The 22,037-nt window shown below is 32.8% G+C and overlaps 1 protein-coding gene across 2 annotated transcripts in view; it reads right to left on the bottom strand.

The window, feature by feature from the left end:
• LOC117781399 (protein spire-like) overlaps positions 1 to 22,037 on the bottom strand; it is a 47,562-nt gene that overhangs the window by 8,805 nt on the left and 16,720 nt on the right. The window contains exons 2-5 of one of the 2 annotated variants that reach the window (XM_034618151.1): positions 21,051 to 21,100; positions 1,694 to 1,811; positions 563 to 672; positions 342 to 447 (exon numbers count right to left, since the gene is read on the bottom strand). In XM_034618151.1, coding sequence (XP_034474042.1) covers positions 370 to 447; positions 563 to 672; positions 1,694 to 1,811; positions 21,051 to 21,100 — 356 coding nt within the window. In that variant the 3' untranslated portion in view covers positions 342 to 369. Of the gene's footprint in view, positions 1 to 341; positions 448 to 562; positions 673 to 1,693; positions 1,812 to 21,050; positions 21,101 to 22,037 lie in introns of those variants that run through there. The other variant, XM_034618150.1, reaches the window with a different exon arrangement.

Here is a 22,037-nt window from a genome sequence, read left to right as displayed (position 1 = left end):
CCAGAAATACTTAACTTAAAGTAACTTTAGAGTGTATTCAAGTAATCAATAAATGGTACATTTTTTTAGTAACTTCAGATCGTTAACATCATCGGATTCTAACTATATACATATTCCAAAATAATTTTTATTGCACAATCAAATCAACTCAGCTACGTTGTGTAAAAATTTCAGTTTCCTACGTCTTATGGTTTGGGCTTTGCAATGATCAGTGAGTGAGTCAGGACAAAGAGTTTCATATTTAATCATTATATATTATTTTATCATCAGAATAAAATCAAAAATTTATTTTTTTAATTTTTATAAACTCTTTACTATCCTTTTAAATCAATTTTTATGCATTACAGGGTACAACAAATAAGAACTGACTCATGGCGCCAAAAGTTCAGAAGGTAAAACTTTGATTTGATTCAATTTGCATTCGTGTTTTCGCAATTTATCATCGGCCTGCCAAAATGTCGAAATGCCAAGGAAAATGTCAAGAGTTGTTAAATTTTATTGGGTTGGTTTCTTTTTGTGATTTTTCTTTGATTTTATTTTTTTATTACTTGGCTTTTCTTACCTCGATAATGTGCTCCAGTTCTTTGGTATTGTTGCGTTCCTCCTCCGTTTCATCGTCCCAGCGCTTGTCGCCCTCGTCAATGCCCTCATCAATGCAATCATCGTCAATTTCTGCAATAACAACAAATAAGATAAATCAAATATCGCTTCACCAACAATTATGTTTATTTTTATTTTAAGTATGATGAATTGTTTAATCTAACCCAAATGCTGATTTACACAATATATTTTGTACATGTAAATCACATTTTTTATATTATTTTTTTTAAGCCTGCATCATGAATCACTTCATGACCTTGCGCTGATTGTGGACCTACTGCAAGGGCCCTACTTTCCTGATAAAGTCTTTATTTATGGAAGCTGAGCGAATGCCTCTAGTAAAAGGAATTTGTTATTGTTTAACAATGAATCAAGCTAAGCTCAAGTAATTTTTACATTTGAAAAGATTTGTAGAATATCAATTAGTCAACAAGTTCAAAGGTTGATAGTTCTTTATTATAAATAAAATGTATTATGTAAAGAGTCAAGCTTTATTTGTAAACTAAACAAATTGAAATTCTTATTGAAATATTATGTCACTGAAAATCCCTTTTTTTAAATTAGTCACTTTAATCAGTCATCTTTAGCAACATTATCATTTGATGTATGAAATGTTCGGTGATTTTCTCCAACTTAAGATTTTTTGTAGCATTTATTCACATTTTAAAATATATAAATATTTTTAAAGCTCACGCTATAAAGTATATCGAAGATTTGTTTGCTTATCTTTAATAAGATATTACACTGCTCATCAAAGTTTGCACTTCTAAGCTTTTGTGACAGCTTAAAGTCTTTCTTAAACAATATTTTACATACCTTATTTCATTTATACTTTAGAATAATTTTTTAATAATTGCATCCGTATATTTGCAGTTTTAAGGTTATTTTTCCACAAACTAACACAAAGCTCATTAAAGTTCATGTTAAAGTTATTTTCATATATTTTATCATATATTTATTATTTAAAGACTCAGTTCTTAACAATCTATGACAAAGCTCACACTTTTTAGCTTTCCGTAAATTCTATTTCTTAAATTTCATAGGCACACAGATTCAAATTAAAGTACTATTTTTTATAATTTCCCAAACTTACCAACTGCAGTCATGAAGTCAAAGAGACTTTCCAGCTCCTGGGACATTTGGCATTCCTCGTCCACAGCCAGGTTGTAATCCAAAGCGGCATAAACAACTTCCGCCAATTCGCTCATAATCTGCAACAAGTAAAATGGAACAATTATAGTATTTATTAAATGGTGCAAAGGTTAAGGACGCATTCGATCTCATTCCTCCTCATCTTTCTCTCTATCTCTGTTTCTGTATATCTGTAGGGCTGCCACGATCAGCTTGAAGCCTTTGCTGATGTTGCCCCCAAGTGTTGCACGCTGTCAGTTCATTAAACTGACACTCTAATTGGAGTTGAAGTTGACGCTTCGTAGAAACTGAAACAACAACAATAACAATGCGCAAATAAACACTAATTGTTGTTGGGCGCTACAGTTGACTGTTGTTGTTTTAGTTGTTTTGGTTTTTACTTGTTGAAGTTCGAGTTCAGGTGCAACAGCAGCAACAACAACAACAACAGTTGGCCAAGTGCAGTGGCAGCATGCTCTTGTTATTGTTGTTTTTGTTATTATTTGTTTGTTAGTTTTAGCTGCTATTGTTCACTTTCACTTTCAAAGCCAAAACACTTGCCAAAAGTGTTAAGACACCAAAATAAAATACAAGACAAGATAAATCTGAAGACGCTGTTAAATAACAATTTGCAGCTGACGACAAAAAATGGATTGCGTTATTTTTTGTGGCTGCCACTGAACTCAAGACACTCTTCAGCCCCCTCTCTATCCTCTCTATCATTTCCCCTCTGCTTCCCACTTTTCATGCCCCCAGTCTAAACTCGATCATCACAAAAGCTGATCGCCCACGCGTCTGTCGCAAAAGCCACAAAAAACTCAAAGGCGGATTACGTCTACACCCGGAGAAAAATGCTTGGCAATTTTATTATTTACACTTGAACAATTTATAGGTAAGAAATAAGTCAATCTGAAGTTTATGCACTTAAATTGTACATTTAATATAAATATATATACTTTTCATTTTATTTATTTTATTTAAAATAAATTTAATTTTACTCTTAATTTTTAGTATATTTTACTAATCTTAATATATTTAGTTTTTTTCAAATATTTTAATTTTTCCATTTAAATGTAATATGATAAAATCAAAGATGACTACCCGTTTTTCTCTGGGTGTACGTCTTCTTCCCCTGCATCCTCCCAACTTTTCTCTCAAGCTTCTTTTCATGGCAGACAGTCTCCCAGAGTCTCTCCTAGGCCCGTTGTTTGTCTCATTGTGTTCCACTTGATTTCGTTATTATTATGAAAATTAAATGATAAAACATTGTGACAGCTGCGCATTCGATGTTGAATGTTGCCTCCGTTTGTTGCCAGTTGCAGTTGCCACCGTTGAAGCTGCCTGACTGGCATTTTTAAAGCTTAACACACATGTGACATGTGTGTGTGTTAGTCTCTCTGTGTGTGTGTGTGTGTGTGTGTGTGTGGTAACAAATGGCAGCTAAATGCTCACAACATTTGCAGCTTGTTTCCACTGTGGCTTACATCATTTGCTAGAACTTGCAACTTGCAACAACCACACATAATTAATGCGCAAATGAACAAGCAGATTCAGCTTACACTTATGCAGATCGAGTTTCAAGACGTTTAGATACCCTAGAAATATCTTACTACTTGACCAAGTTTACAAGGCTTAAGCAAAATATTAATTTGTTTATTTTACTTATTTATAGACTGCAATCTATTCTTTGAGTCTTGCAAACAAGACATCAAAATTTAACTTGTAATGTTGCTAGTTCAATGGTTTTTCAAGCTGAATGTCATTTTGATCATTATTTATTTATTTATTAGCTTTAAGATATTTTTTATTTTCGCTATTTTTTCAGAAAATTTCATGTACTCCCCCCTTTGACTTTTCGGGAAAAATATTTTTTTCAAAATTTAAAATCTCGAGTTTTCACTTTTAATCAACTCCTGGTGCCCTAATTAGTATAAATCGACACTTTAAATTTGATTTTGAGAGACTTCATTTTCCTGTAAAAAATCATGCCGAAACTGACAAAAAAATTGACTTGTAAAGTTGTCAGTCCGTAGTTTACCAGGATTGAAACTTGCATAACTTTATCAAAACTTATCCGATTTTCAAGAGGAATGTCATTTTGAGCATTATTTAGTCTCTAAATTGATTTTGCATATACAAATTATTAACTTTAAAAATTTTTAATTTTCGCTATTTTTGAAGAAAATTTCATGTATCTGACTTTGACTTTTCGGGAAAAATATTTTATTTTTAAATTTAAAATCTCGAGTTTCCACTTTTAATCAACTCCTGGTGCCCTAATTAGTATACATCAACACTTTTAATTTAATTCTGAGTTTAAAGTTTTTCCAAACTTCAAACTGTCATAACTTTCTCAAAACTAAACCGATTTTGAACCAAAATGCGATTTTGATCATAGTTTGGCCTTTACCATCTTATTTACCATCGAAACTATAAATAAATAGTAGTCATCTCCATTGAAGAGTCGTGACTGTCTGCTGACAGTTCAATTAAACATTGTCACAGAGTTGTAATACCTTTTAGCAAAGCTCTAATTATGCCAGCTGGGGAGTAGAAAAAAAGACAAGAAGAAGAAGCTGAATTTAACGACCCTGAGACTTCTAAGGAGGGACACAAACAGCATATACATATAAATTATGAACTTAGGGCCTGTGTGAAGTTTCCCATGCAATTAGCAAAAGACCAGAAGAGCAACAGCAACAACAACAACAATAATATCAAATGGAATGGGAAGAATGGGAATGTGCATTGGTGTAAGTGCATAAAGATTTGCTCAACTTGCGATTTGAGGGAAATATCAAAGGGGAATTCTCCGCAGTAGTTTTGCATATCCATTAAATGAGAATGTGTGTATATGGAGCGAGTTGGCCAATGCAACTTGGTAACACACCCTCAACTAGTTTTAGGTAATACTCCCCCCCATTCTCCTTCCTACTCTAATTCCCTCCCTAGTAATATCAAAGTTGAAACCGAAGCGCAAACATGCAACACCGCAATTATCAGACGGTCTTTTTTTTAGAGACTGTGCCCCCAAAAAGGTTCCCAACACGTCAACCAACCCGTTCCCCTTCCCTCTGCCCTTTCCCAACACTCTTCTCTCGTGTCGCTTGTCAATCTTGTCAGTTTAACCTTTTGCCTGACCTCCATGTTCACTTTTTTAGTTGGTATTGTTATTGTTTGTGTTCTTTTTTGGCTTTGACTGTTTTTAGTTGCGGCCTCTTGGCCAAGTTACAAGCTTTAAAATGTGTTTTCAACAGGAAGCTTATGGGCGTGGCTGTTATGCATACGAAAAGGGCGTGCCACTTGAAGTTGGCTGCAATCAAGGGCTGTAAAATGTAATAGATGAGTTTACACATAGAATTATTGGCATGGGAACCTCGTTCTAATAACAAACAAGGCTTGTCTGACATTTCAAAATGTTTTAAGCTTATAGTTCGCAACTAGTTCAAGTAAACAGCACGTTGAATGCTTAGCGAATATAGCTTTTTAACAAACAATTTTGCGCTTATAATCTGTAACAATTTTATTTTTAATGTTAAATATTTATATTATAAATATTTCTATTGATAAATTTCAATTTTTAATTTTAAATATTACCAATCTCTACTAGTTAAAGTTCTCTTATATTGAAATATGTACAAGCTGAGCTCTTTTTAAAGATTGTATAACTGTGACTTAATCACAGCTGCTTCACTGTTGTTATCTCTTTCCAGAGAGAGAGAGAGAGAGAGATTCTTATCGCTGTTCATATTTATTTACTGTTGTCAGGTTACGTAGAGAGTATTATCTCTGGATTCGCTTAATCTGCCAGAAGAGATTGGAATAAAGCTGAAAGCAAACTCATTCAAAAATCCCATTTCATTCATAAAAGAAAATAATGTGAAATTATAATTATTATAATAATTACTATGCGTTATTTCTGTTGTTGTTGTTTGAGTTGCGAATCGTGCGAATTTTTTGTTATTTGTAGTTGTACAATAATTTAATACTTGTAGTTACAAACATAAGTAGTTATAGTATCATTGTCTTTCTATATATATAGATATGTATATATATAGAAAACTAACCTAGTTCGCACGTCGATGCCGAAACAAAAGACAGAAGAAGAAAACGCGCAAAGCAAATGACGGAAAACATGCAACAGCAAAAGGTGCAAAGCATAGTACAGATAAGTATGGCATATATATAATAATATATACTATCTTTATACATAGTATATATATTTAGAGGTCTAACTATCTTCCCTCATTCTCTAGGCCTATTTGTGCATATTATTAACCTGACTACTGTTGCTTAGCGTAGACATAAATACCACACTCTCATTCACACTTGTTATTCAAACACTCACATATTCACTTTCACCCATAGACTATTCATATTTTGACTGATATGTCAAGTATTCATATCTATTCATTTGTTATGATATGCGAACTTTATGAACTTCTATTTGCATCTGAAATTCATAATTCTTCTCTCAATCTCTCTCTCTCTCTCTCTCTCTCTCTCTCTCTATTTATTACTCACTCCTATTGCCTTTCGTATTTGGGTCAAACATGCAAACTCATTGAGTCAAAGACTCGTCGCTGGCAAACTGGAAAAGCGCAAATCTAAAATTGTATAACCTGCTTCGGCAACTGAACCACCACAGTAACCACCGCAAACACTGTAACCACCGCAACCACAGTAACCACCAAAGAGACGGGCACGCCTGCGTGTGGAGTTTACAAGTAAATGGGACACGAATTATCACGATAATATCAGCCAAAAAAATATATATGTATTTTGAACAAAAAACTATGAGAAAAAGTCAAGTGAATGGATTGCAAATAAAAGGAGCTGCAAAAAGTACGGATTTGTTTTTAATGTTAAGAGTTTGATAGGTACGATGTTATACTCCATATACAATATATTTTAAATATCGCAAACGAAGAATGAAAGAAAGTAGCAAGAAAAATAAATGTTATAATGAAACAAAATTTGAAATACTTAAAAATATTTTAATATAAAAAAAATAAATAATTATATTAAAGATAAAATGAAAAAAAAAAATACTATAATTAAAATAGTAGCAAGAAAAATAAATGCTACTTGAGTTATAATGAAAATTTGAAATATTTAAAAATATTTTAATATAAAAAAAAATAATTAACTATATTAAAGATATAATGTAAAAAAAATACTATAATTAAAATATACATAAGCAATTTTTTACAAATGGAAAGATGTTGATGATACGTATAAAGAGAAAATACTGGATATATATATAAATATCTCATACAAAAATTAAAGCTCAGAATTAAAAACAAGGCAATTGTAAAGAATTTTCAACAAAAAAAATAAGAAAAACTTAAACTTTTAATTGAAATAAGAGACAAATTATTTCAAAGTAGTCGAAACATTTTAAAAAGAAAAGGAAAGAACTATAGTTTTAATAAGTCGTAATCGACTATTAAACTAAATATCTCGTATATTTATTGTGTATAAAAATGATGAAACTATTTAGTTAATTATTCAAAATTTTGAATACTTATTTAGAAATATTCTGAAAATATTATCACACGTTTATGAAGTCACAAGAGCATCTCGAATATAACACCAACTTGCCTCTTCCCTCTGCCCGCATCTAAGCCCGATTCGGTAGCGTATCTTTGTATCTGCGGCCATAAATTGCGCCCACTTTGATCTTGCCACATTGAATGTAAAGTGCTTAATGGCCAAGTGGCAGGAAAAACCTTTTGTGTGGTATAAAAATTGCATTGTAATTTACAAAAAAAAAAAGAAATACATTTATTTCTCTGTTTTTTTTGCAGTTGCAGCGCAAATGTAACATTTCTAGATCTATCTCGCATTCTCTTTCTCTCTCTCTGTCTTTGTTGCTCTTTTGGCTTGTTCTTTGGCGTTCTTTTGGGTTCCCCAGAGATTTTAATCGTTGTCGCCGAGCGCCTTGTCAACATTTCAACGTTTTCAACATTTGCTGCTTTACATTGGCGTCGCATTTTTTTTTTTATATATATTTTTATTCAGTGATCTGTTGTGACTTGGTCTAGAGTCTGGTCTAAACGAGTACTCTGCATGGGCCCAACATTGATCACGACTGGCCAGATACGACACCACGTTCCGAGCTCTGCACCGACTGCTTACCAACTTCAATTCCAACTGCAACTGCAACTCCAACTTCAAGTCCAAGCCAAGTTAAGAGCTACTTGTCTGGCTGTTGTTGTTGTGTTTTCAGTGTGTTGTGTGTGTATTTATACATGGCATTCTTTCTATGGAAACAATTGCATAAAATGTGAATCCTGATAGCGACAAAAAACCACAAGACAAAACACTGAACGCGGCCTGATCAGGTCTACTGCTCTAGGCTAGAGATGAGCGCGTGAGAAAGAGAAACACACAAGGGAAACAGATAAATATATTATCATGTATCTTACTAGACTTAATTAATATTTACATATATTTATGAAAATTTTTTATTTAAAATTCAAATTGAAATTAATACATAAGGAATATTAATTAAATAAATAATGCCAAAACAATGTAATTTAGTATGTTTGGATAATTATGTGTTTTCAATACTTTATGGTTTTTCCATAAAAAGTAAACTGGACACATTAATAGCCCAACAATTACATTTTAGTATTCATGGTATTTACTGTGTTTTTGAGGAAGATTTTATTTTCACTTTCTTTTTTTGTACAAATTAAAAATAAGACCAATATTATGATTTTTAATTAAAAAGTAACAGTTTTCTTTTTCAATATATTTTTATTTACTTGAATCAAAGTTAAAAATTTAAATCAATGTTAATAATACAAAATTAAAATATAAGCTTAACCTGTTTTTTAAATTAATGCATCTAAAATCACCCATTTCTCATCCCTCATTACGATCATTTTTTGCAGTTTTGATTAAATAATAATAATACTCATCCTTTTTGGTTGTGATCAAAGGAGAATTTATGTTTTCTTACAGAAAATACTAAATATTCCTTTACACCATATGCCAAGCAATTTTTGTGCTTACATCAGTTTACATGCGATATATCGCATAACGACAAGCAACCCAGTCACGCGCTCAACTCTAGTCTATCTTCTATAACCCAGAGTCTAGTCCCATGTGGCGTTGGCTTGCCACTGTTTTAGGCTGAAAGGAAAAAACCTAAGGAAACGGCGACAAGAGCAGAAGAATAGGCAACTGACCAGGAAAGAATCACCATAAAGTAAAGTTATATAAAAGCTGCAAAACTATAAGATTGCTTTATGGCAGGCACAAAATGCATTAAATGTTTAACGAAAAAAACACACATTATGGCCGGGACTCAACAAATGTCAGTTTTACATAAATTAAGTCTTGAGAACTGTAGGGAAGGGCGTTACAAACAAATATTAAGTACATTATAGAATGAAAATGCGATATGAGGATATCTTAGTAATACTAAAGCTAACCTTCTATTTCTTCCATTTTTAGTCAAAAGTGTTCAATTTAGTAATGAGGAAAATATTCTTAGCCTAATTATTAATAATAGGCGTAAGAGATTTTCCTATTTTATTTTTAATTTTCACTAAACTTTCTCAAGAATCTTTTCCCTAACTTTGTATGAATCTTAACTAAAGATTTGTGTGCATTAGCAACAAATATTTGCACAATTTGCAACTCATTTGGCCAACCCCAAAGCGAATTGGTCAAGACAAAGTTCAAGAATAGGCCAACTGGAAAAGCCTTTCAAACAGTCTCCCACCTTGGCACACACACATTATCGATAGACACTGGAAGACAGAGAGGAGGAGAGGAGAAAGAAAAAAGAGACCAAGCCTCATCGATAATAATCGGCAAACAAGTTTCATAGTTTCATAGTTTGACCGACGACTCTTACTCGTAATCCCTGAACGCATTGTTGTTGTTGTTGTTGTTATTATTGTTGTCTTTTTGGCCAGGCTATAACGGAACCGAACAAAACGCTAATTGTGCACGCCTCTAGAACATGACTCAAATCAACAAAAATTTGCCAAAGGCCATGCCTCCAAAAACTACACTCAGAAAAAAATAAATAAATTTTCGTATTTAAAAAGGGGATGATATTGAAAAAATAACGATTTTAAATTTTCAAAATTGAGTATTAAAATCTTAAGTTCGTATTTAAGAAGCCCCGAAAATCTAATAAATTATAAATAAATACCTATAGGATTTATTTTTAAATATATTTTTATTACGATTAAAATCGGACTATCATTTTAGTAGTTTTATTACACAGCAATCTAAAAATTTGAAGAGTAAAACGGTATAAACTCAATTACTGATTTATATAATTTTAGAATGTTATATTTTTTCGAGTGCACAAACTACAGATATCAATATTTGGGCATCCTCTCTATAATTCCCTCTCTCTCTCTCCATATTAAAGCTGTGGGCGATGGCGGCAATGAGATAGCATAAAACGCTGGCGTTTAATTGGGTAATTGGCTCAAGTACCGTACGTTCAAGCCCGGCTATTACCAACATCAAAAAAAAAACAGAACAGTCTAAAGCTATCCAAATTGAAATACTCGCACATGACTCAAAAAAAAAAAATAAAAAATAGATGGGCAGCTTCAACTTGCAACTCACAGACTTAATGCCACCAAGTTGCAAGTGTCTATCTTCAGATAGAAGTGGGCGTGGCAGCTGTGCTTATGAATTGACGTCAAAGGAATAGAATATACTCGTACTACAAGAATTGAGAATGGCAAGACTTTTGGAATCGTGACTGGACAACCAGTTGAGCCCAGAGTCCTAAAAGTAAGAATCTTCTGCCAGGTTTTACCATTCTTTCAGATTCCCAGAGCTCTGCAGCTGCAGTTCCTTTCTCTCTTACTCTCCCCAAAAAAATATGGTATATACTTATGTATGGAGCGAAAAGTAACTGTTACTCGACTTGCAACTTGTTTTGCCTCTCTCTTCCTCTTTCTAGTCACAGCTGAATATATGCAACGCGAAAAGCAGCAAAAAATTAAGAATTTAATATACCCTAACAGAAATCATTTATAATTTGCATAAAAATAAATCAAATAATAATAATCATAGATATAAAAATAGATGTCAAGGTAAACAGAAAAGTTTTTATACAATGGGTTTACATTTAAGATCCCTATCATATTATATCATATCATAGGAATTTTTCGCATATATCTAAGAAAATTTTTTTTAATAACATGCATATTAAACTTACAGAAGATTATCAAATAAAAATCCCAAGTTAAGAATCTAGTACATATAGTTTAGTTAAAGGAAATTAAAGACTACTTCTTAGTTTTTTTCGATGCCTTATTCTCATTGAATATTTTAATAAAATTAATTAATTCGTAATAGCTTGAGTGAATGTACTTTATTTAAAATTTGAAAGGAATTCAAGCATTTGACACTTAAATAAAATGATTTATTTATTTAAGTATTTAAGCTATGGATTTAATATAATTTTAGATTGATTTTTAAAATAAATCTGTCTTTCATTTCTAAGTATGTGTTTTAATAACTAAAAGATAAATATATTTTCAAAGATATAATCTTTAGCTCATCTTTGTCACATTTGCTAAGATCTTGGCCAAGTTAATAGATGCCTGTCTAGAAGTGTATAGTATATCTAAAGACTGGTTCGCTCTGTTGTTGTGAGTGTTATGAGGCCTTAAAGTGGCAAAGCAATTGAACAAGTGAACAACAAAGTGTGTGCGAGTGTGTTGAGTGTGTGTATGCACATTCAACTTGGCTAAAGTTGGAGTTGTAGCTAAAGTTGGCCTACGAGTTGTGCGAGGCTGCCAGACCAGCCCATTCAGGTGATGCTTTAATGAGTCCTTTATCACGTCGACTCGCAATGGTTATAAGAATTATGGCTTCATTGTGAGCACAATTGGTTCCCACAGCTATGGAAATGGCCAGACAGAGACAACAACACAGGCAGCAAAATAGAAAGAGAAAGATTCAATGCATTTTATTCTAATTTCAAGTGTTTGCACACTTGAACCTTTCATTGATTATAGCTTTGGGATTTGGGATTTTGAGTTAACCTAACGGTCAACAGTCAAGCAAAGGGAAATGGAAAATGTTAAATTGGAGAGTTGAGAGTGGAGAGTGTCAGCCCAAGGGGGCAACTGTAAAATATTGACATGCATTCAATTAAAATGCGCAGTATTTGTTTAGGCGCCCCCAAAAAATATCAAATAGAACGGGACAGAACTGAACCGGTCAATGGACTCACGCCTCACACGTTGCACAGTGGGCAAAATGGCTAGATAAGCTTATATTAATTAAAATGTTTGAAACACGAAATAGGTAAGATTTTTTTAGTATATTTGATTAAGCAAATTATTGATATTTTTGATTCATTTAAATCAGGAAATTTTACCGGAACTGTTAACCGAAACTAACCTTTTGACCAACTACAACTGTCATAACTTTGTGAAAACTGAACCGATTTATAAGCGCAACGCCATTTTAATCATGATTTGGACTTCTAATTCTCTCTGCATTCAAATTAAATTATGTTTAAAGAATAAAAAATTTCCTTTTAAATCTTTGCTTTGATTTAAGGTCAAAGGTCTGCCCATCTTCAAACTGTCATAACATCTTCAAAACTGGACAGATTTTTATGCGGATTGTCATTTTGATCATGGTTTGGACTCTAAATTCATTCTGCATTCTGCAATTTTGTGCATTTAGAAAAATTATTATTTTGCGTTAAAATTCGATATAGATGGTAAGAATCCCCACTTTTAAATTTCGAAAATTCAAAATTTTAAATAATAATTTTTTACTTATAATCAACTTTTTGTATAATAATTAAAATAAAACAACACTTTAAACATGATTCTGAGGGGTAATATTTTTTTGTAAAAAATCTTGCCAAATTGTACAAAAATTTGGACTTTTAAAGTTGCTAGATCAAAGGCTTTACCAATTTCGAACTTTCATAACTTTGTCAAAACGCAACCGATTTTCAAACGGAGTGTCATTTTGATAATGGTTTGGTATATTTATTGATTCTGCATTTAAACTTTAATAAATACGTTAAAAAAGTAAAAAAAATTTCCTTCAGCTCTAGATGTCGATTTGAATGCCAAGGGTCCACCCTTTAAAATTTTGAAAACTGAACAGTATCTTTAGTATTTGTTAAGTTAGTCTAGTCGTATTTTCCACTGTGCGTTGCCCAGAATTAAAGTTGGCAGTAGAAATTGGAATGGGTATAAGAATAGGGATGGGGATTGGTTTGGGGATTGTGTTTAAAGTCACGACGCATGCAATTACAGTCGGCCATAAATACAATTGCTGCAAGAATCAGCAGCATGTGGCAGACCAAGAACTAGATAGATACAGAGGGAGAGAGAGAGAGAGAGATAGAAAGACAATTGTTGTCGCTTCAGCGGGCCATGAAGTTGCCTCTTGGCTGGCCATGCCCCCTCCAACTTCTCGTTCCACTTTTCCTTCTCTTTCTTCCCATGCGCCGACAGCATTTAGTTGATCGACACTTTTATGTTGACGTCGTGCGCGTTGTCATCGTCATCGTCATCGATGTACCTCATCCTCATCCTCATTCCCATCCCAATCCCCATCGTTGTCTTCTTCGTCTGCCAAACCAATTGATTGATTCCATAGAACAATGCAACTGCGCCGCCGACAGCAATAGCTGCAGCACACAGAAAACACGCACAGTGGTACAAGTTATATTTTTATGTACTTTGAAAATCGAAATTAAATAAAGTTAAGTGAAGCTTCAAAATGATTTGTCATATTCTTGCTAAAATTATTATCAATTTACAAAACTTTTTATTTAGAGCTGTCAGCTTTTGCTGTTTCAAATTCCCAATAAAGGGCAACTCAATTAGAAGCATTTGCCATATTCCTAAGGTTTTCCAAATAATTCCGATTTTAATGCGGAATATCAATTTTATCATTATTCGACCTCTAATTTGATTCTGCATCAAATTTTGGAAAACTTAATTTTTTACTCCTACTCTCCATTTTGCCGATCAATGTTCATTTTTCATACAAGGGGTTGACATTTCATCCAAGATTTCATATTGTCAATTTTTGCTGATCAGTGACCTTTTCCATACTAGCCTCTTGACACTTTATCCTAAACTTCAAAATGTCAAAACTTTGTCAAATATCAACCGATTTTAATGCCGAATATCAATTTGATCATTATTTGACCTTTAATTCAATGCTACATCAAAATTGGAAAACTTAATTTTTGACCCCTACTGTCAATTTTTGCTGATCAGTGACCTTTTTCCATACTAGCCCCTTGACACTTTGTCCTCAACTTCAAAATGTCATAACTTTGTCAAAAATCAACCGATTTGCGAATTGTCAATTTTATCATTATTTGACCTCTTATTTGATTCTTCATCCAAATATAAAAAAAAAAATTAAATTTTTCCCCTATTATTAATTTTTTTTATCTAAAACTTCGACCTGTCATAGCTATATCAAAAATCAAACGATTATCATGCGCAATATCATTTTGATCATTATTTAAACTCTTATTTAATTTTGCAAGCAAAATTAAAATTTTTGACATCACTGTCCATTTTTTCGATTTAGATAGATTTGTTTTTAGCAGTGTAGCTTTTTAGATTCCCCATTGCGTCTGTGACAGGAAATCGCCCACTGTGCCTGGTTCCGCTTATTATAAATGCGTAGCAATAGCAGAGAGCGTGGTCACAGCCCAGAAGAACCCGAGACAGAGATAGAACCCAAGACAGAGATAGAAACAGAGTTGGAGCTGGAGAGTTGGGAAGCTGAAGCTGTAGACTGTAGAAGCTAGAGTTTTAAGTCAGACGGAGCATAAAACAAACGGCGAGGCACTCAACCAAGTCCAATTGTTGTTGTTGTTGTTGTTGTTGGCCAAGTGGAGGCATTGTTTTTTGAGGCAGACAGCAGCCGACAGTTGGCACTTGCAACATTTTGTGGCAGCATAAGGTACCGACCGAACCCATAAAAGTACGGGCGGGCCACACTAAATGGAACAGGTACGAGCATTCGACATTAAACAGGTCTGCCAGCTGTTCACGCTCCAAAAAAAGCGCTATGACTTTTTCGCCAGAACAATGGTGAGCGTAGGTAGAGAAGGGGAGTAGAAAGGGTAGTAGAAATGGCAGTACCTAAGCAACATTCAAACGGCAGTTTCAAAAAAAAAAAAAAAATACTTTCAACTGAGTCACGACTAGAGTCAAAGCAACAGATCTAAAAGTGTTTCATTTCACGGCACAATAATAATAATAATAATAATATTTACAGCAAATAATTGTGCAATAATATTTGTTATGGTTTTGTTTGGGGGACCTTGAGAATCACCATCATCTCAAGAGAAGCAGAGAGAGACAGATATTTATGTGTGGTCAATAAATGCAAGACTTAATTGACCATCAAAGAAACAATTCAATATTTGAACGTTTGAATATTTAATGCTTTTTCAAATAATGTAAATAATGTACATGAATAAAATGTGGGAAGTACGAGCTGTAAAAGCTAATTTGATTGTCAGGAAATCCTCTAAATTCTCTAAAATGTAAAAATAAACTTAAAAGATTACAGGGTATCAGCTTAGAAACACTACTTTACAGGAATGAAGCTATATAGCTTGTGCTGTGATCATATGAACTTATTTCCGAAAAATCAACCAAAACAAACCAAAATAATATATCCGACTTAAAATTTACAGGGTATCTGGTAGTACTTCTCCGCTCTTCCACATTTTTTTCGATCTTAAGATCTAAAAAAAAATTAAATATTTGAGCAATAAATCAAAAATTAAAACAAAAACTATTTTTTGTTGTTAAAATTTTACAGGGTATTAGCCGAGTCGAGTCGAGTAACAGAGTAAAAGCTACACATAATTCTTGTGATATAATCCTAAATCAAATAGTTGCTAAAATATCAACCGAATGCAGGTTTCCTTTTTTTACTGGGTATCTGCTAGTCGTTCACACTCACTTCTATTTTTTTGTAATCGTTTTTCTTTCACTTACTCGTAAGTGTCTCATTTTCAAACTGCAGTGGAACATGTGTCATTCGAATGCATTTGAAATAACAGTCGTCATCAGTTTTTACTCATCTATCAACACCTTGGCTAATACCCTACACTGTGCTACACACTACTCTATTGTTAACTGATAACCGAAAATTTGGGCCAGGGCTTTTTGGGGTTACATTTATTTTTATCTATGTTAAAGATATGAAAAGAACGTTAGTTGCTGTAAATGAAGTCTTAAGACTGTGGTAATTGTTAAATATTTGGATTATGTGGGGAGTATTTCAGATAAGATCTTAAAACAGAGTAGAAAATAGAATTTTATTAGTTTTTATTATAGCATGGAATCAACTTGTCATGCAACTTTAATTAAAGGGAACTAAATTATTTTAAAATTGCTTCATAATTGAGGTTTGTTAATTGTTTAATTACTTTTAATTTTATATAAAAACAGTTTAGATACTAAGTCTAATATTCGCTGAGTTATGACTGTGAATCACTTTAAGAACAACTGTTGACAATTTCCGGGTTCAAAAGCAATTAATAATTTGATCAGTTTTGACTTGAAAAGCAATTCTTCCAATTATGGTCGTAGCCCTTTTCAGTAATTTAATTACTTAATTATCTGGTTTTATGCCCTGCCCAAAATTCGAGAATCTTTGGCAATTCGCCTAACCCAATTAAAAAAAAAAGAGCTGTCTAAGTGTAATCCTATTTTCTTGTCCCTCTCAAATGTCGGGTCATAAGCTATCCAAAGAGTTGACACACCCAGAAACACTACAACAACAAATTAAATTGAAAACCTATAAACCAATTACAAAACTTCGATGTCTTTCTGTTTGTCTGTCAGTCAATGCAATGCTTTATTGGTTTATTGTAAATTGAACTACAAATAGCACAAAACTACAAACTACAACTGACATTTATGGCAATGCATTGGACCCTCTCTATAGGGAGTGGGACAAGCCCTTTTTTCGGTTCGGGTTCGATATATTTATTGAAGGTTTACGCATGCACTCGAGTGTGGTGAGTCGCATCCGGAAAAACGTGGGGGTCGAAAATACAGAGATACTTATTTATGCCCTTGCTGGTGCTATTAGAATTAGGTCTGAATATGTTATAGACCGATATTTAAGCGGAACGCCGTTTAGATCATGACTTTGACTCAAAATTCATTCTACATTCAAATTAAATTATTTTCGAAAAAAAAATCTTGATTCTGAGACCTTTCGTTTTCGTGTAAAAAAAAAATCACGCTGAATTTAAGAAAAATTAGGACTTGTAAAGTTGATAGGTCAAAGGTCAAAGATCAACTATAAATTATCATAATTTGAACAAAACTTAACCGATTTTTCAGCGGAATGTCATTTTGGTCATAGACTGGCTTCTTAATTCATTCTGTATTCAAATTTAATTAAATTGGCAAAAAAAAATATTTCCACTCAAAATTTTGGTTACGATTTTCAATGCTAAGGGTCCCCCCTTTGAATTTTTGAAAATGTTAAATTTTAAATCTCAAGTTTTCACTTTTAATCAACTCCTTATATCGTAATTAGCATAAATGAAAATTTTAAACTTGATTTTGGGACTTTTAATTTTTCTGTAAAAAATCATGTGAAATTTGACAAAAATGTTGACTTGTAAAGTTGCTAGGTCAAAGGTCTGACCAACTTCAAACTGTCATAACTTTTTCAAAACTGAGCCGCTTTTTAAGCGGAATATCATTTTGATCATGGTTTGGCCTCTAAGTTCATTCTGCATTTAAATTTTATGCATTTAGAAAAATTAATATTTTGCGTTAGAATTCGATTTTGATGGTAAATTTCGAAAATTTTAAATTTTGAAAATTCAAAATTTTAAATCTCAAGTTTTCATTTTAATCAACTATATTTCGTTAAAAAATTGTTTTAGGCTTAAAAGCAAAGACTCCCCTTGGGAATTTCAAAAGCAAAAAATATTTATTTTATTTTATTATATTTATTTTATATTATTATTTTTTGTTGGATGACTGTTTTTAGTTGTGGTAACTGTATATTTTTATTTTCAAGCAGGCTGTTCTTTAATTTGGAAAATGTGACGCTCACTATGTTTATAAGTACGAATTCATAAGATACGACATTTGGGGCGACCTTAGCTGCTGGCTGAAGACTTTTGCCAGACCGCAAAAGCCAACTTCCTGGTCTCAGTTTCCACATATCAAACTGAAAAGCAAGCTGCCAGTCAGTCAGTCAGTTAGTCAACGAGTCTGGCAGTTAGTTAGTCAGTTAAGTTAAGTTCAGTTAGCTGATCACGAGCCAATCCGGAAAACCAGGAGAGTCGACTGGAAGGCAGCTTTTAAAGTGGTTTCGTTGATGAAGACTTTTGCGGTTAGTAGACTGCCATTAATTTGTATAGTAAGTAGTAGTATTAACTATCTAACTATCCAAGTATCTATGTATCTATGCATCTGTCTATTGCGGTGTCGTCTCTTTACTGCCTGATCATCAATATTTTGTATCTTTTTTTTTAAATGTTTTTTGCATCATAATGGAAGTCAAGAGTTACATGATATGCGGCATAGGTAAGTTCCGCATCGATCGTTGGCTCCTTGAACGACTTTGTCGTTGAATTGTGAAATTGCGAATTGCATAAGAGCAACAACTAAACGAGTACTTAAGTCATGTATCTGACACATACTTTGTCGCCCAAAAAATAGCAAAGGTCAAACATGTTTAGTGGAAAATGTCACTGCACACGCTGGCACTCAACCATACCCCTTTTTTTCCTTGTTTACCCTCTGTCCCTCAATTGTTTTCCACTCAATTTCAATTGCTGTAAACAAACGAAACAAACCCAGAAAAAAATGAAGAAAATTAAATGAAAATTTGCACATTGCAGTCGAATTATTTGCCGCCCATTTTATAGGGTAGGTAGACCCACAACCTCATCCCCAATAAACACAACTGCAAAACAACCCCTATGCAATTTATGATAATTGCAATGAATATTTAACAATTTAGCTTGTTGTGTGGTCACCCTAAAAATACACATTGCGGTTCAACATTTGTTGTATAAGAAGTCTAACTGAATGTCTGAGTCAATCGAATGGAGAGTTTTACAAATATCGAGTCTCTTACGAAGCAGTTAGTAATTCCATTTAGAGTTCAAAGTTTCAGAGCACTTCTAACAACTCGTTAGCCATAATTATAAGTAGTATTTAGTTAGGAATTGTCCATTAAATACTAATAATTGCCTTGACTTTGTAAGCTCAAAGATCAGCTTTGCTCAACTGAGCTTTTCAAGAAAACCAACTCATTAATTCTAGTGCATTTACAAATACACTTATTTTCAAGTTAATGGCGATATTTGAAAGGAATTTTGTACCTATGAATAGAGTATACATTTAAGATAAAAAATTTGATGAGTGTACAAATCAAGTCAGCAAATATATCTTAGATATGTTAATTTGGAAATTTGTATACTGAAAACAGTATATACTGTTATTTTAAATTTATATCATAAAAACTATATTTGTTCCCTAATTTTTTTTTTTTAACTGTTCTGTAACTGTTGATTTTGATTCAAAATTATTTCAACTATTTTTATACAAATTAAATTTGTAATTTTTAATTTTTTTTGATAAATATTCACAAATGCATAACCTGCAAAATTATAGATGCATTGTTTACAAGGTATAAGTGCAAGAACTTTGACTTTTTTATTTGGTAGCTTTACAAAAGCTTGAAAAATTAAAAAAAAAAAAGAAGTAAATAATAAATTAAATTGAAATTTTAGCAGGTCATAAAACAAAATGGACAGCAACCACAGCATGTGTGAAAGTGATGTTGTTAATGGTTGTTGGCGTTGCAAGCCAACAATTTTACGGTAATTTTCCCCCCACACACACACATACGTGGAAAACTCCCTTTGAGTAAGTGTGAAAGTGTGTGTGTGTGTGTGTGTCTGGGTGTGCGTTAAAGAAGAATGCATTTAGGTTGTTAGTTCCCATCGTAACTAAAAGGCGCAGAGAATTCACATGATGATCGTTAGCAGTTGTTGTTGTTGTTGCTGCCACATTTTGGGGGCAGCCATGAATTGGTTTGGTAATTAAAACTACTCGCAACTGCAACACAAACAACAACAACAACAACTGTGACTGCAATTAACCGAGACAAAAGTCTCTGGAGAGTTCGTAACATGGAAGCGCGAGTTTCTCTACGCCTTGATTTTAATGTATCTTTTAGTTAGCTGAGATACATATTCTTCCTCTTCTTTTTCTTGCTAGTTGCCGTTTTTCAATTAAGTATTGCTTGTGAGAAATATGCAGCTACTCAATGGAGGTCGCTTCTCTCAATTATTCTCTCTTTCTCTCTCTCTACCTGCTTAGCATAAAACATTTCCATTGTCTTGCAACATGTGAACAGAAATTGTGTATATTTTAAAATTCTAGTAATTATATGAATTACAAGAGGGGGTTCCACATAAGAACTGGGTAAACACATTAGCCATGCCTATGAAATTCATCAAGAAAACTAATCATAATTTCAGCAAAGGGTTGCTCATTTGTGGCTAACAGAAAGAGTCCATTTTTTTTTTACTGGTTAGAAAGCTAAACCCAAATGAAAAGATGCAAGTATAGAAAAAGATAAATTTTTTTTTAAATATTTGTAGTCTGTTTAACTTATTTTCTTTATCACATTAAATTTAATTTTAAATTTTATATAACTTAATTTTATTATTATTTTCAGATTTTTTTTCTTAATTTGCGTGCAAAAAAAATATATGTCGACTGTTTTCAGTTAAATAAACTTAAGAATTTTGTGACGACCGATAAAAAATTAATTATATATATTATTCCATAAAAAATAAGTATGATATATATATTTTCTGTCGATAACGCTTAGCTAAACCATCGATTACTGGCGCCAGCTATAAGTTATTTAATAGAGTCATCGCACCCTTTGATTGATTTGTATGTTAATTTTCAAATGTGTCGCTTAAATTTTAAGAATCTATTTCTGCACATGTCTCTGGTATTTAAGAGAATTAACTTGAACATTACCATAAATCATAAAAACCTTAATTAAAACTTGAACCGGAACCGGTAAATAGAAATAGCAACAAAAATGCTAACAATCGAAAAAATCAACTCATTTACAGAGACTTTATGAGCCATAATTCTAATCTGTAATCGGTAAGCACTTTAAATAGCCAAACTGTGTCTCTCTCTCTCTCTCTCTGTAGTTCTGCACGTGAAACATTTCAAAATCTTAACGAGCCATAAAAAAACAAATATAAAAAAAAAATAAATAAATATTTAAAGAGATTTCAAACTTACCTTTCTATGGGAGACAACGAGCGGCGTGTGATGATTGTTGTTGTCAAAGGCTGTGAAAGAGACAAAAGAAAAGAAAGAAAAGAGACATAAAATTGCATGATTAAAAACAGTTGAAAATGGCAAAAAAAAAACGAGTATTTATCGATCAGGTTTATCGGTAATAATAATAAAGTTTTGTCGAGTTGAAATCTAATTAATAAAATTAATAAATAACTAAAGTGATAAACGATAACGAGCCGCTCGCAATTTAACTGTAAATTGTTGATTATTCCAATTGCATATATTACATTTGAAATATGCAAACAATTCCCCTCTCTCTCTCTTTCACTCTCCTTCCCTCCCTTTCTTTCGCCGAATGCGCTTTGCACTTCCGCACTTGATGGCCAAACCCCGAACTCGAACCCGAGCAGAAATTGTAACAAAAATAACTACAGAAAACTCGAAACGGGTTCAGCAATCATAAACATGTTGTGCAAACATACGGACTGAGGTGGGGTTGGAGTGCAGTTGGGTGTGAAGGGGTTTGTTGGCAGGGTGGGGCACCTGACATGACCAGCAGTATCATGGAAACACGTAAGAATGCTCAAAAAAAGAAAATGCTGAATTAGCTTATACCCTGTACACTAGCAACAAGGCACTTTTTAAATTCAAGAATATTCATTTAAAATATTTTTTTAACCCCTTACTTAAAAAAAAGTACTGCGTCTGTATAAACCCATAGATCTCTGAAACTTGGTATTTAGGCTCAAGTTTAAATTTTTTTTTTTGGATCGGACCACTTGATCATATAGAAATCATGTAGAAATTTAAAAATTGTTTTTGTTATATGAAATATCTTAACTAATCTAACAGAATGTGCATTAAAGTTGTTCTTATACATTCTGACCTAAGTTGGTTCACATTGGTCCACTATATCATATCGCTGCCATGGTAACGATCAGTCGAAAATCCAGTTTTAGACTACAATTTTTGTCTAGTTATAGAATC

This window comes from Drosophila innubila (genome assembly GCF_004354385.1).
Source record: "Drosophila innubila isolate TH190305 chromosome 2L unlocalized genomic scaffold, UK_Dinn_1.0 4_B_2L, whole genome shotgun sequence".
In the NCBI taxonomy this organism is placed as follows: domain Eukaryota; kingdom Metazoa; phylum Arthropoda; class Insecta; order Diptera; family Drosophilidae; genus Drosophila; species Drosophila innubila.
This window is presented reverse-complemented; position numbering and strand designations above follow the sequence as displayed.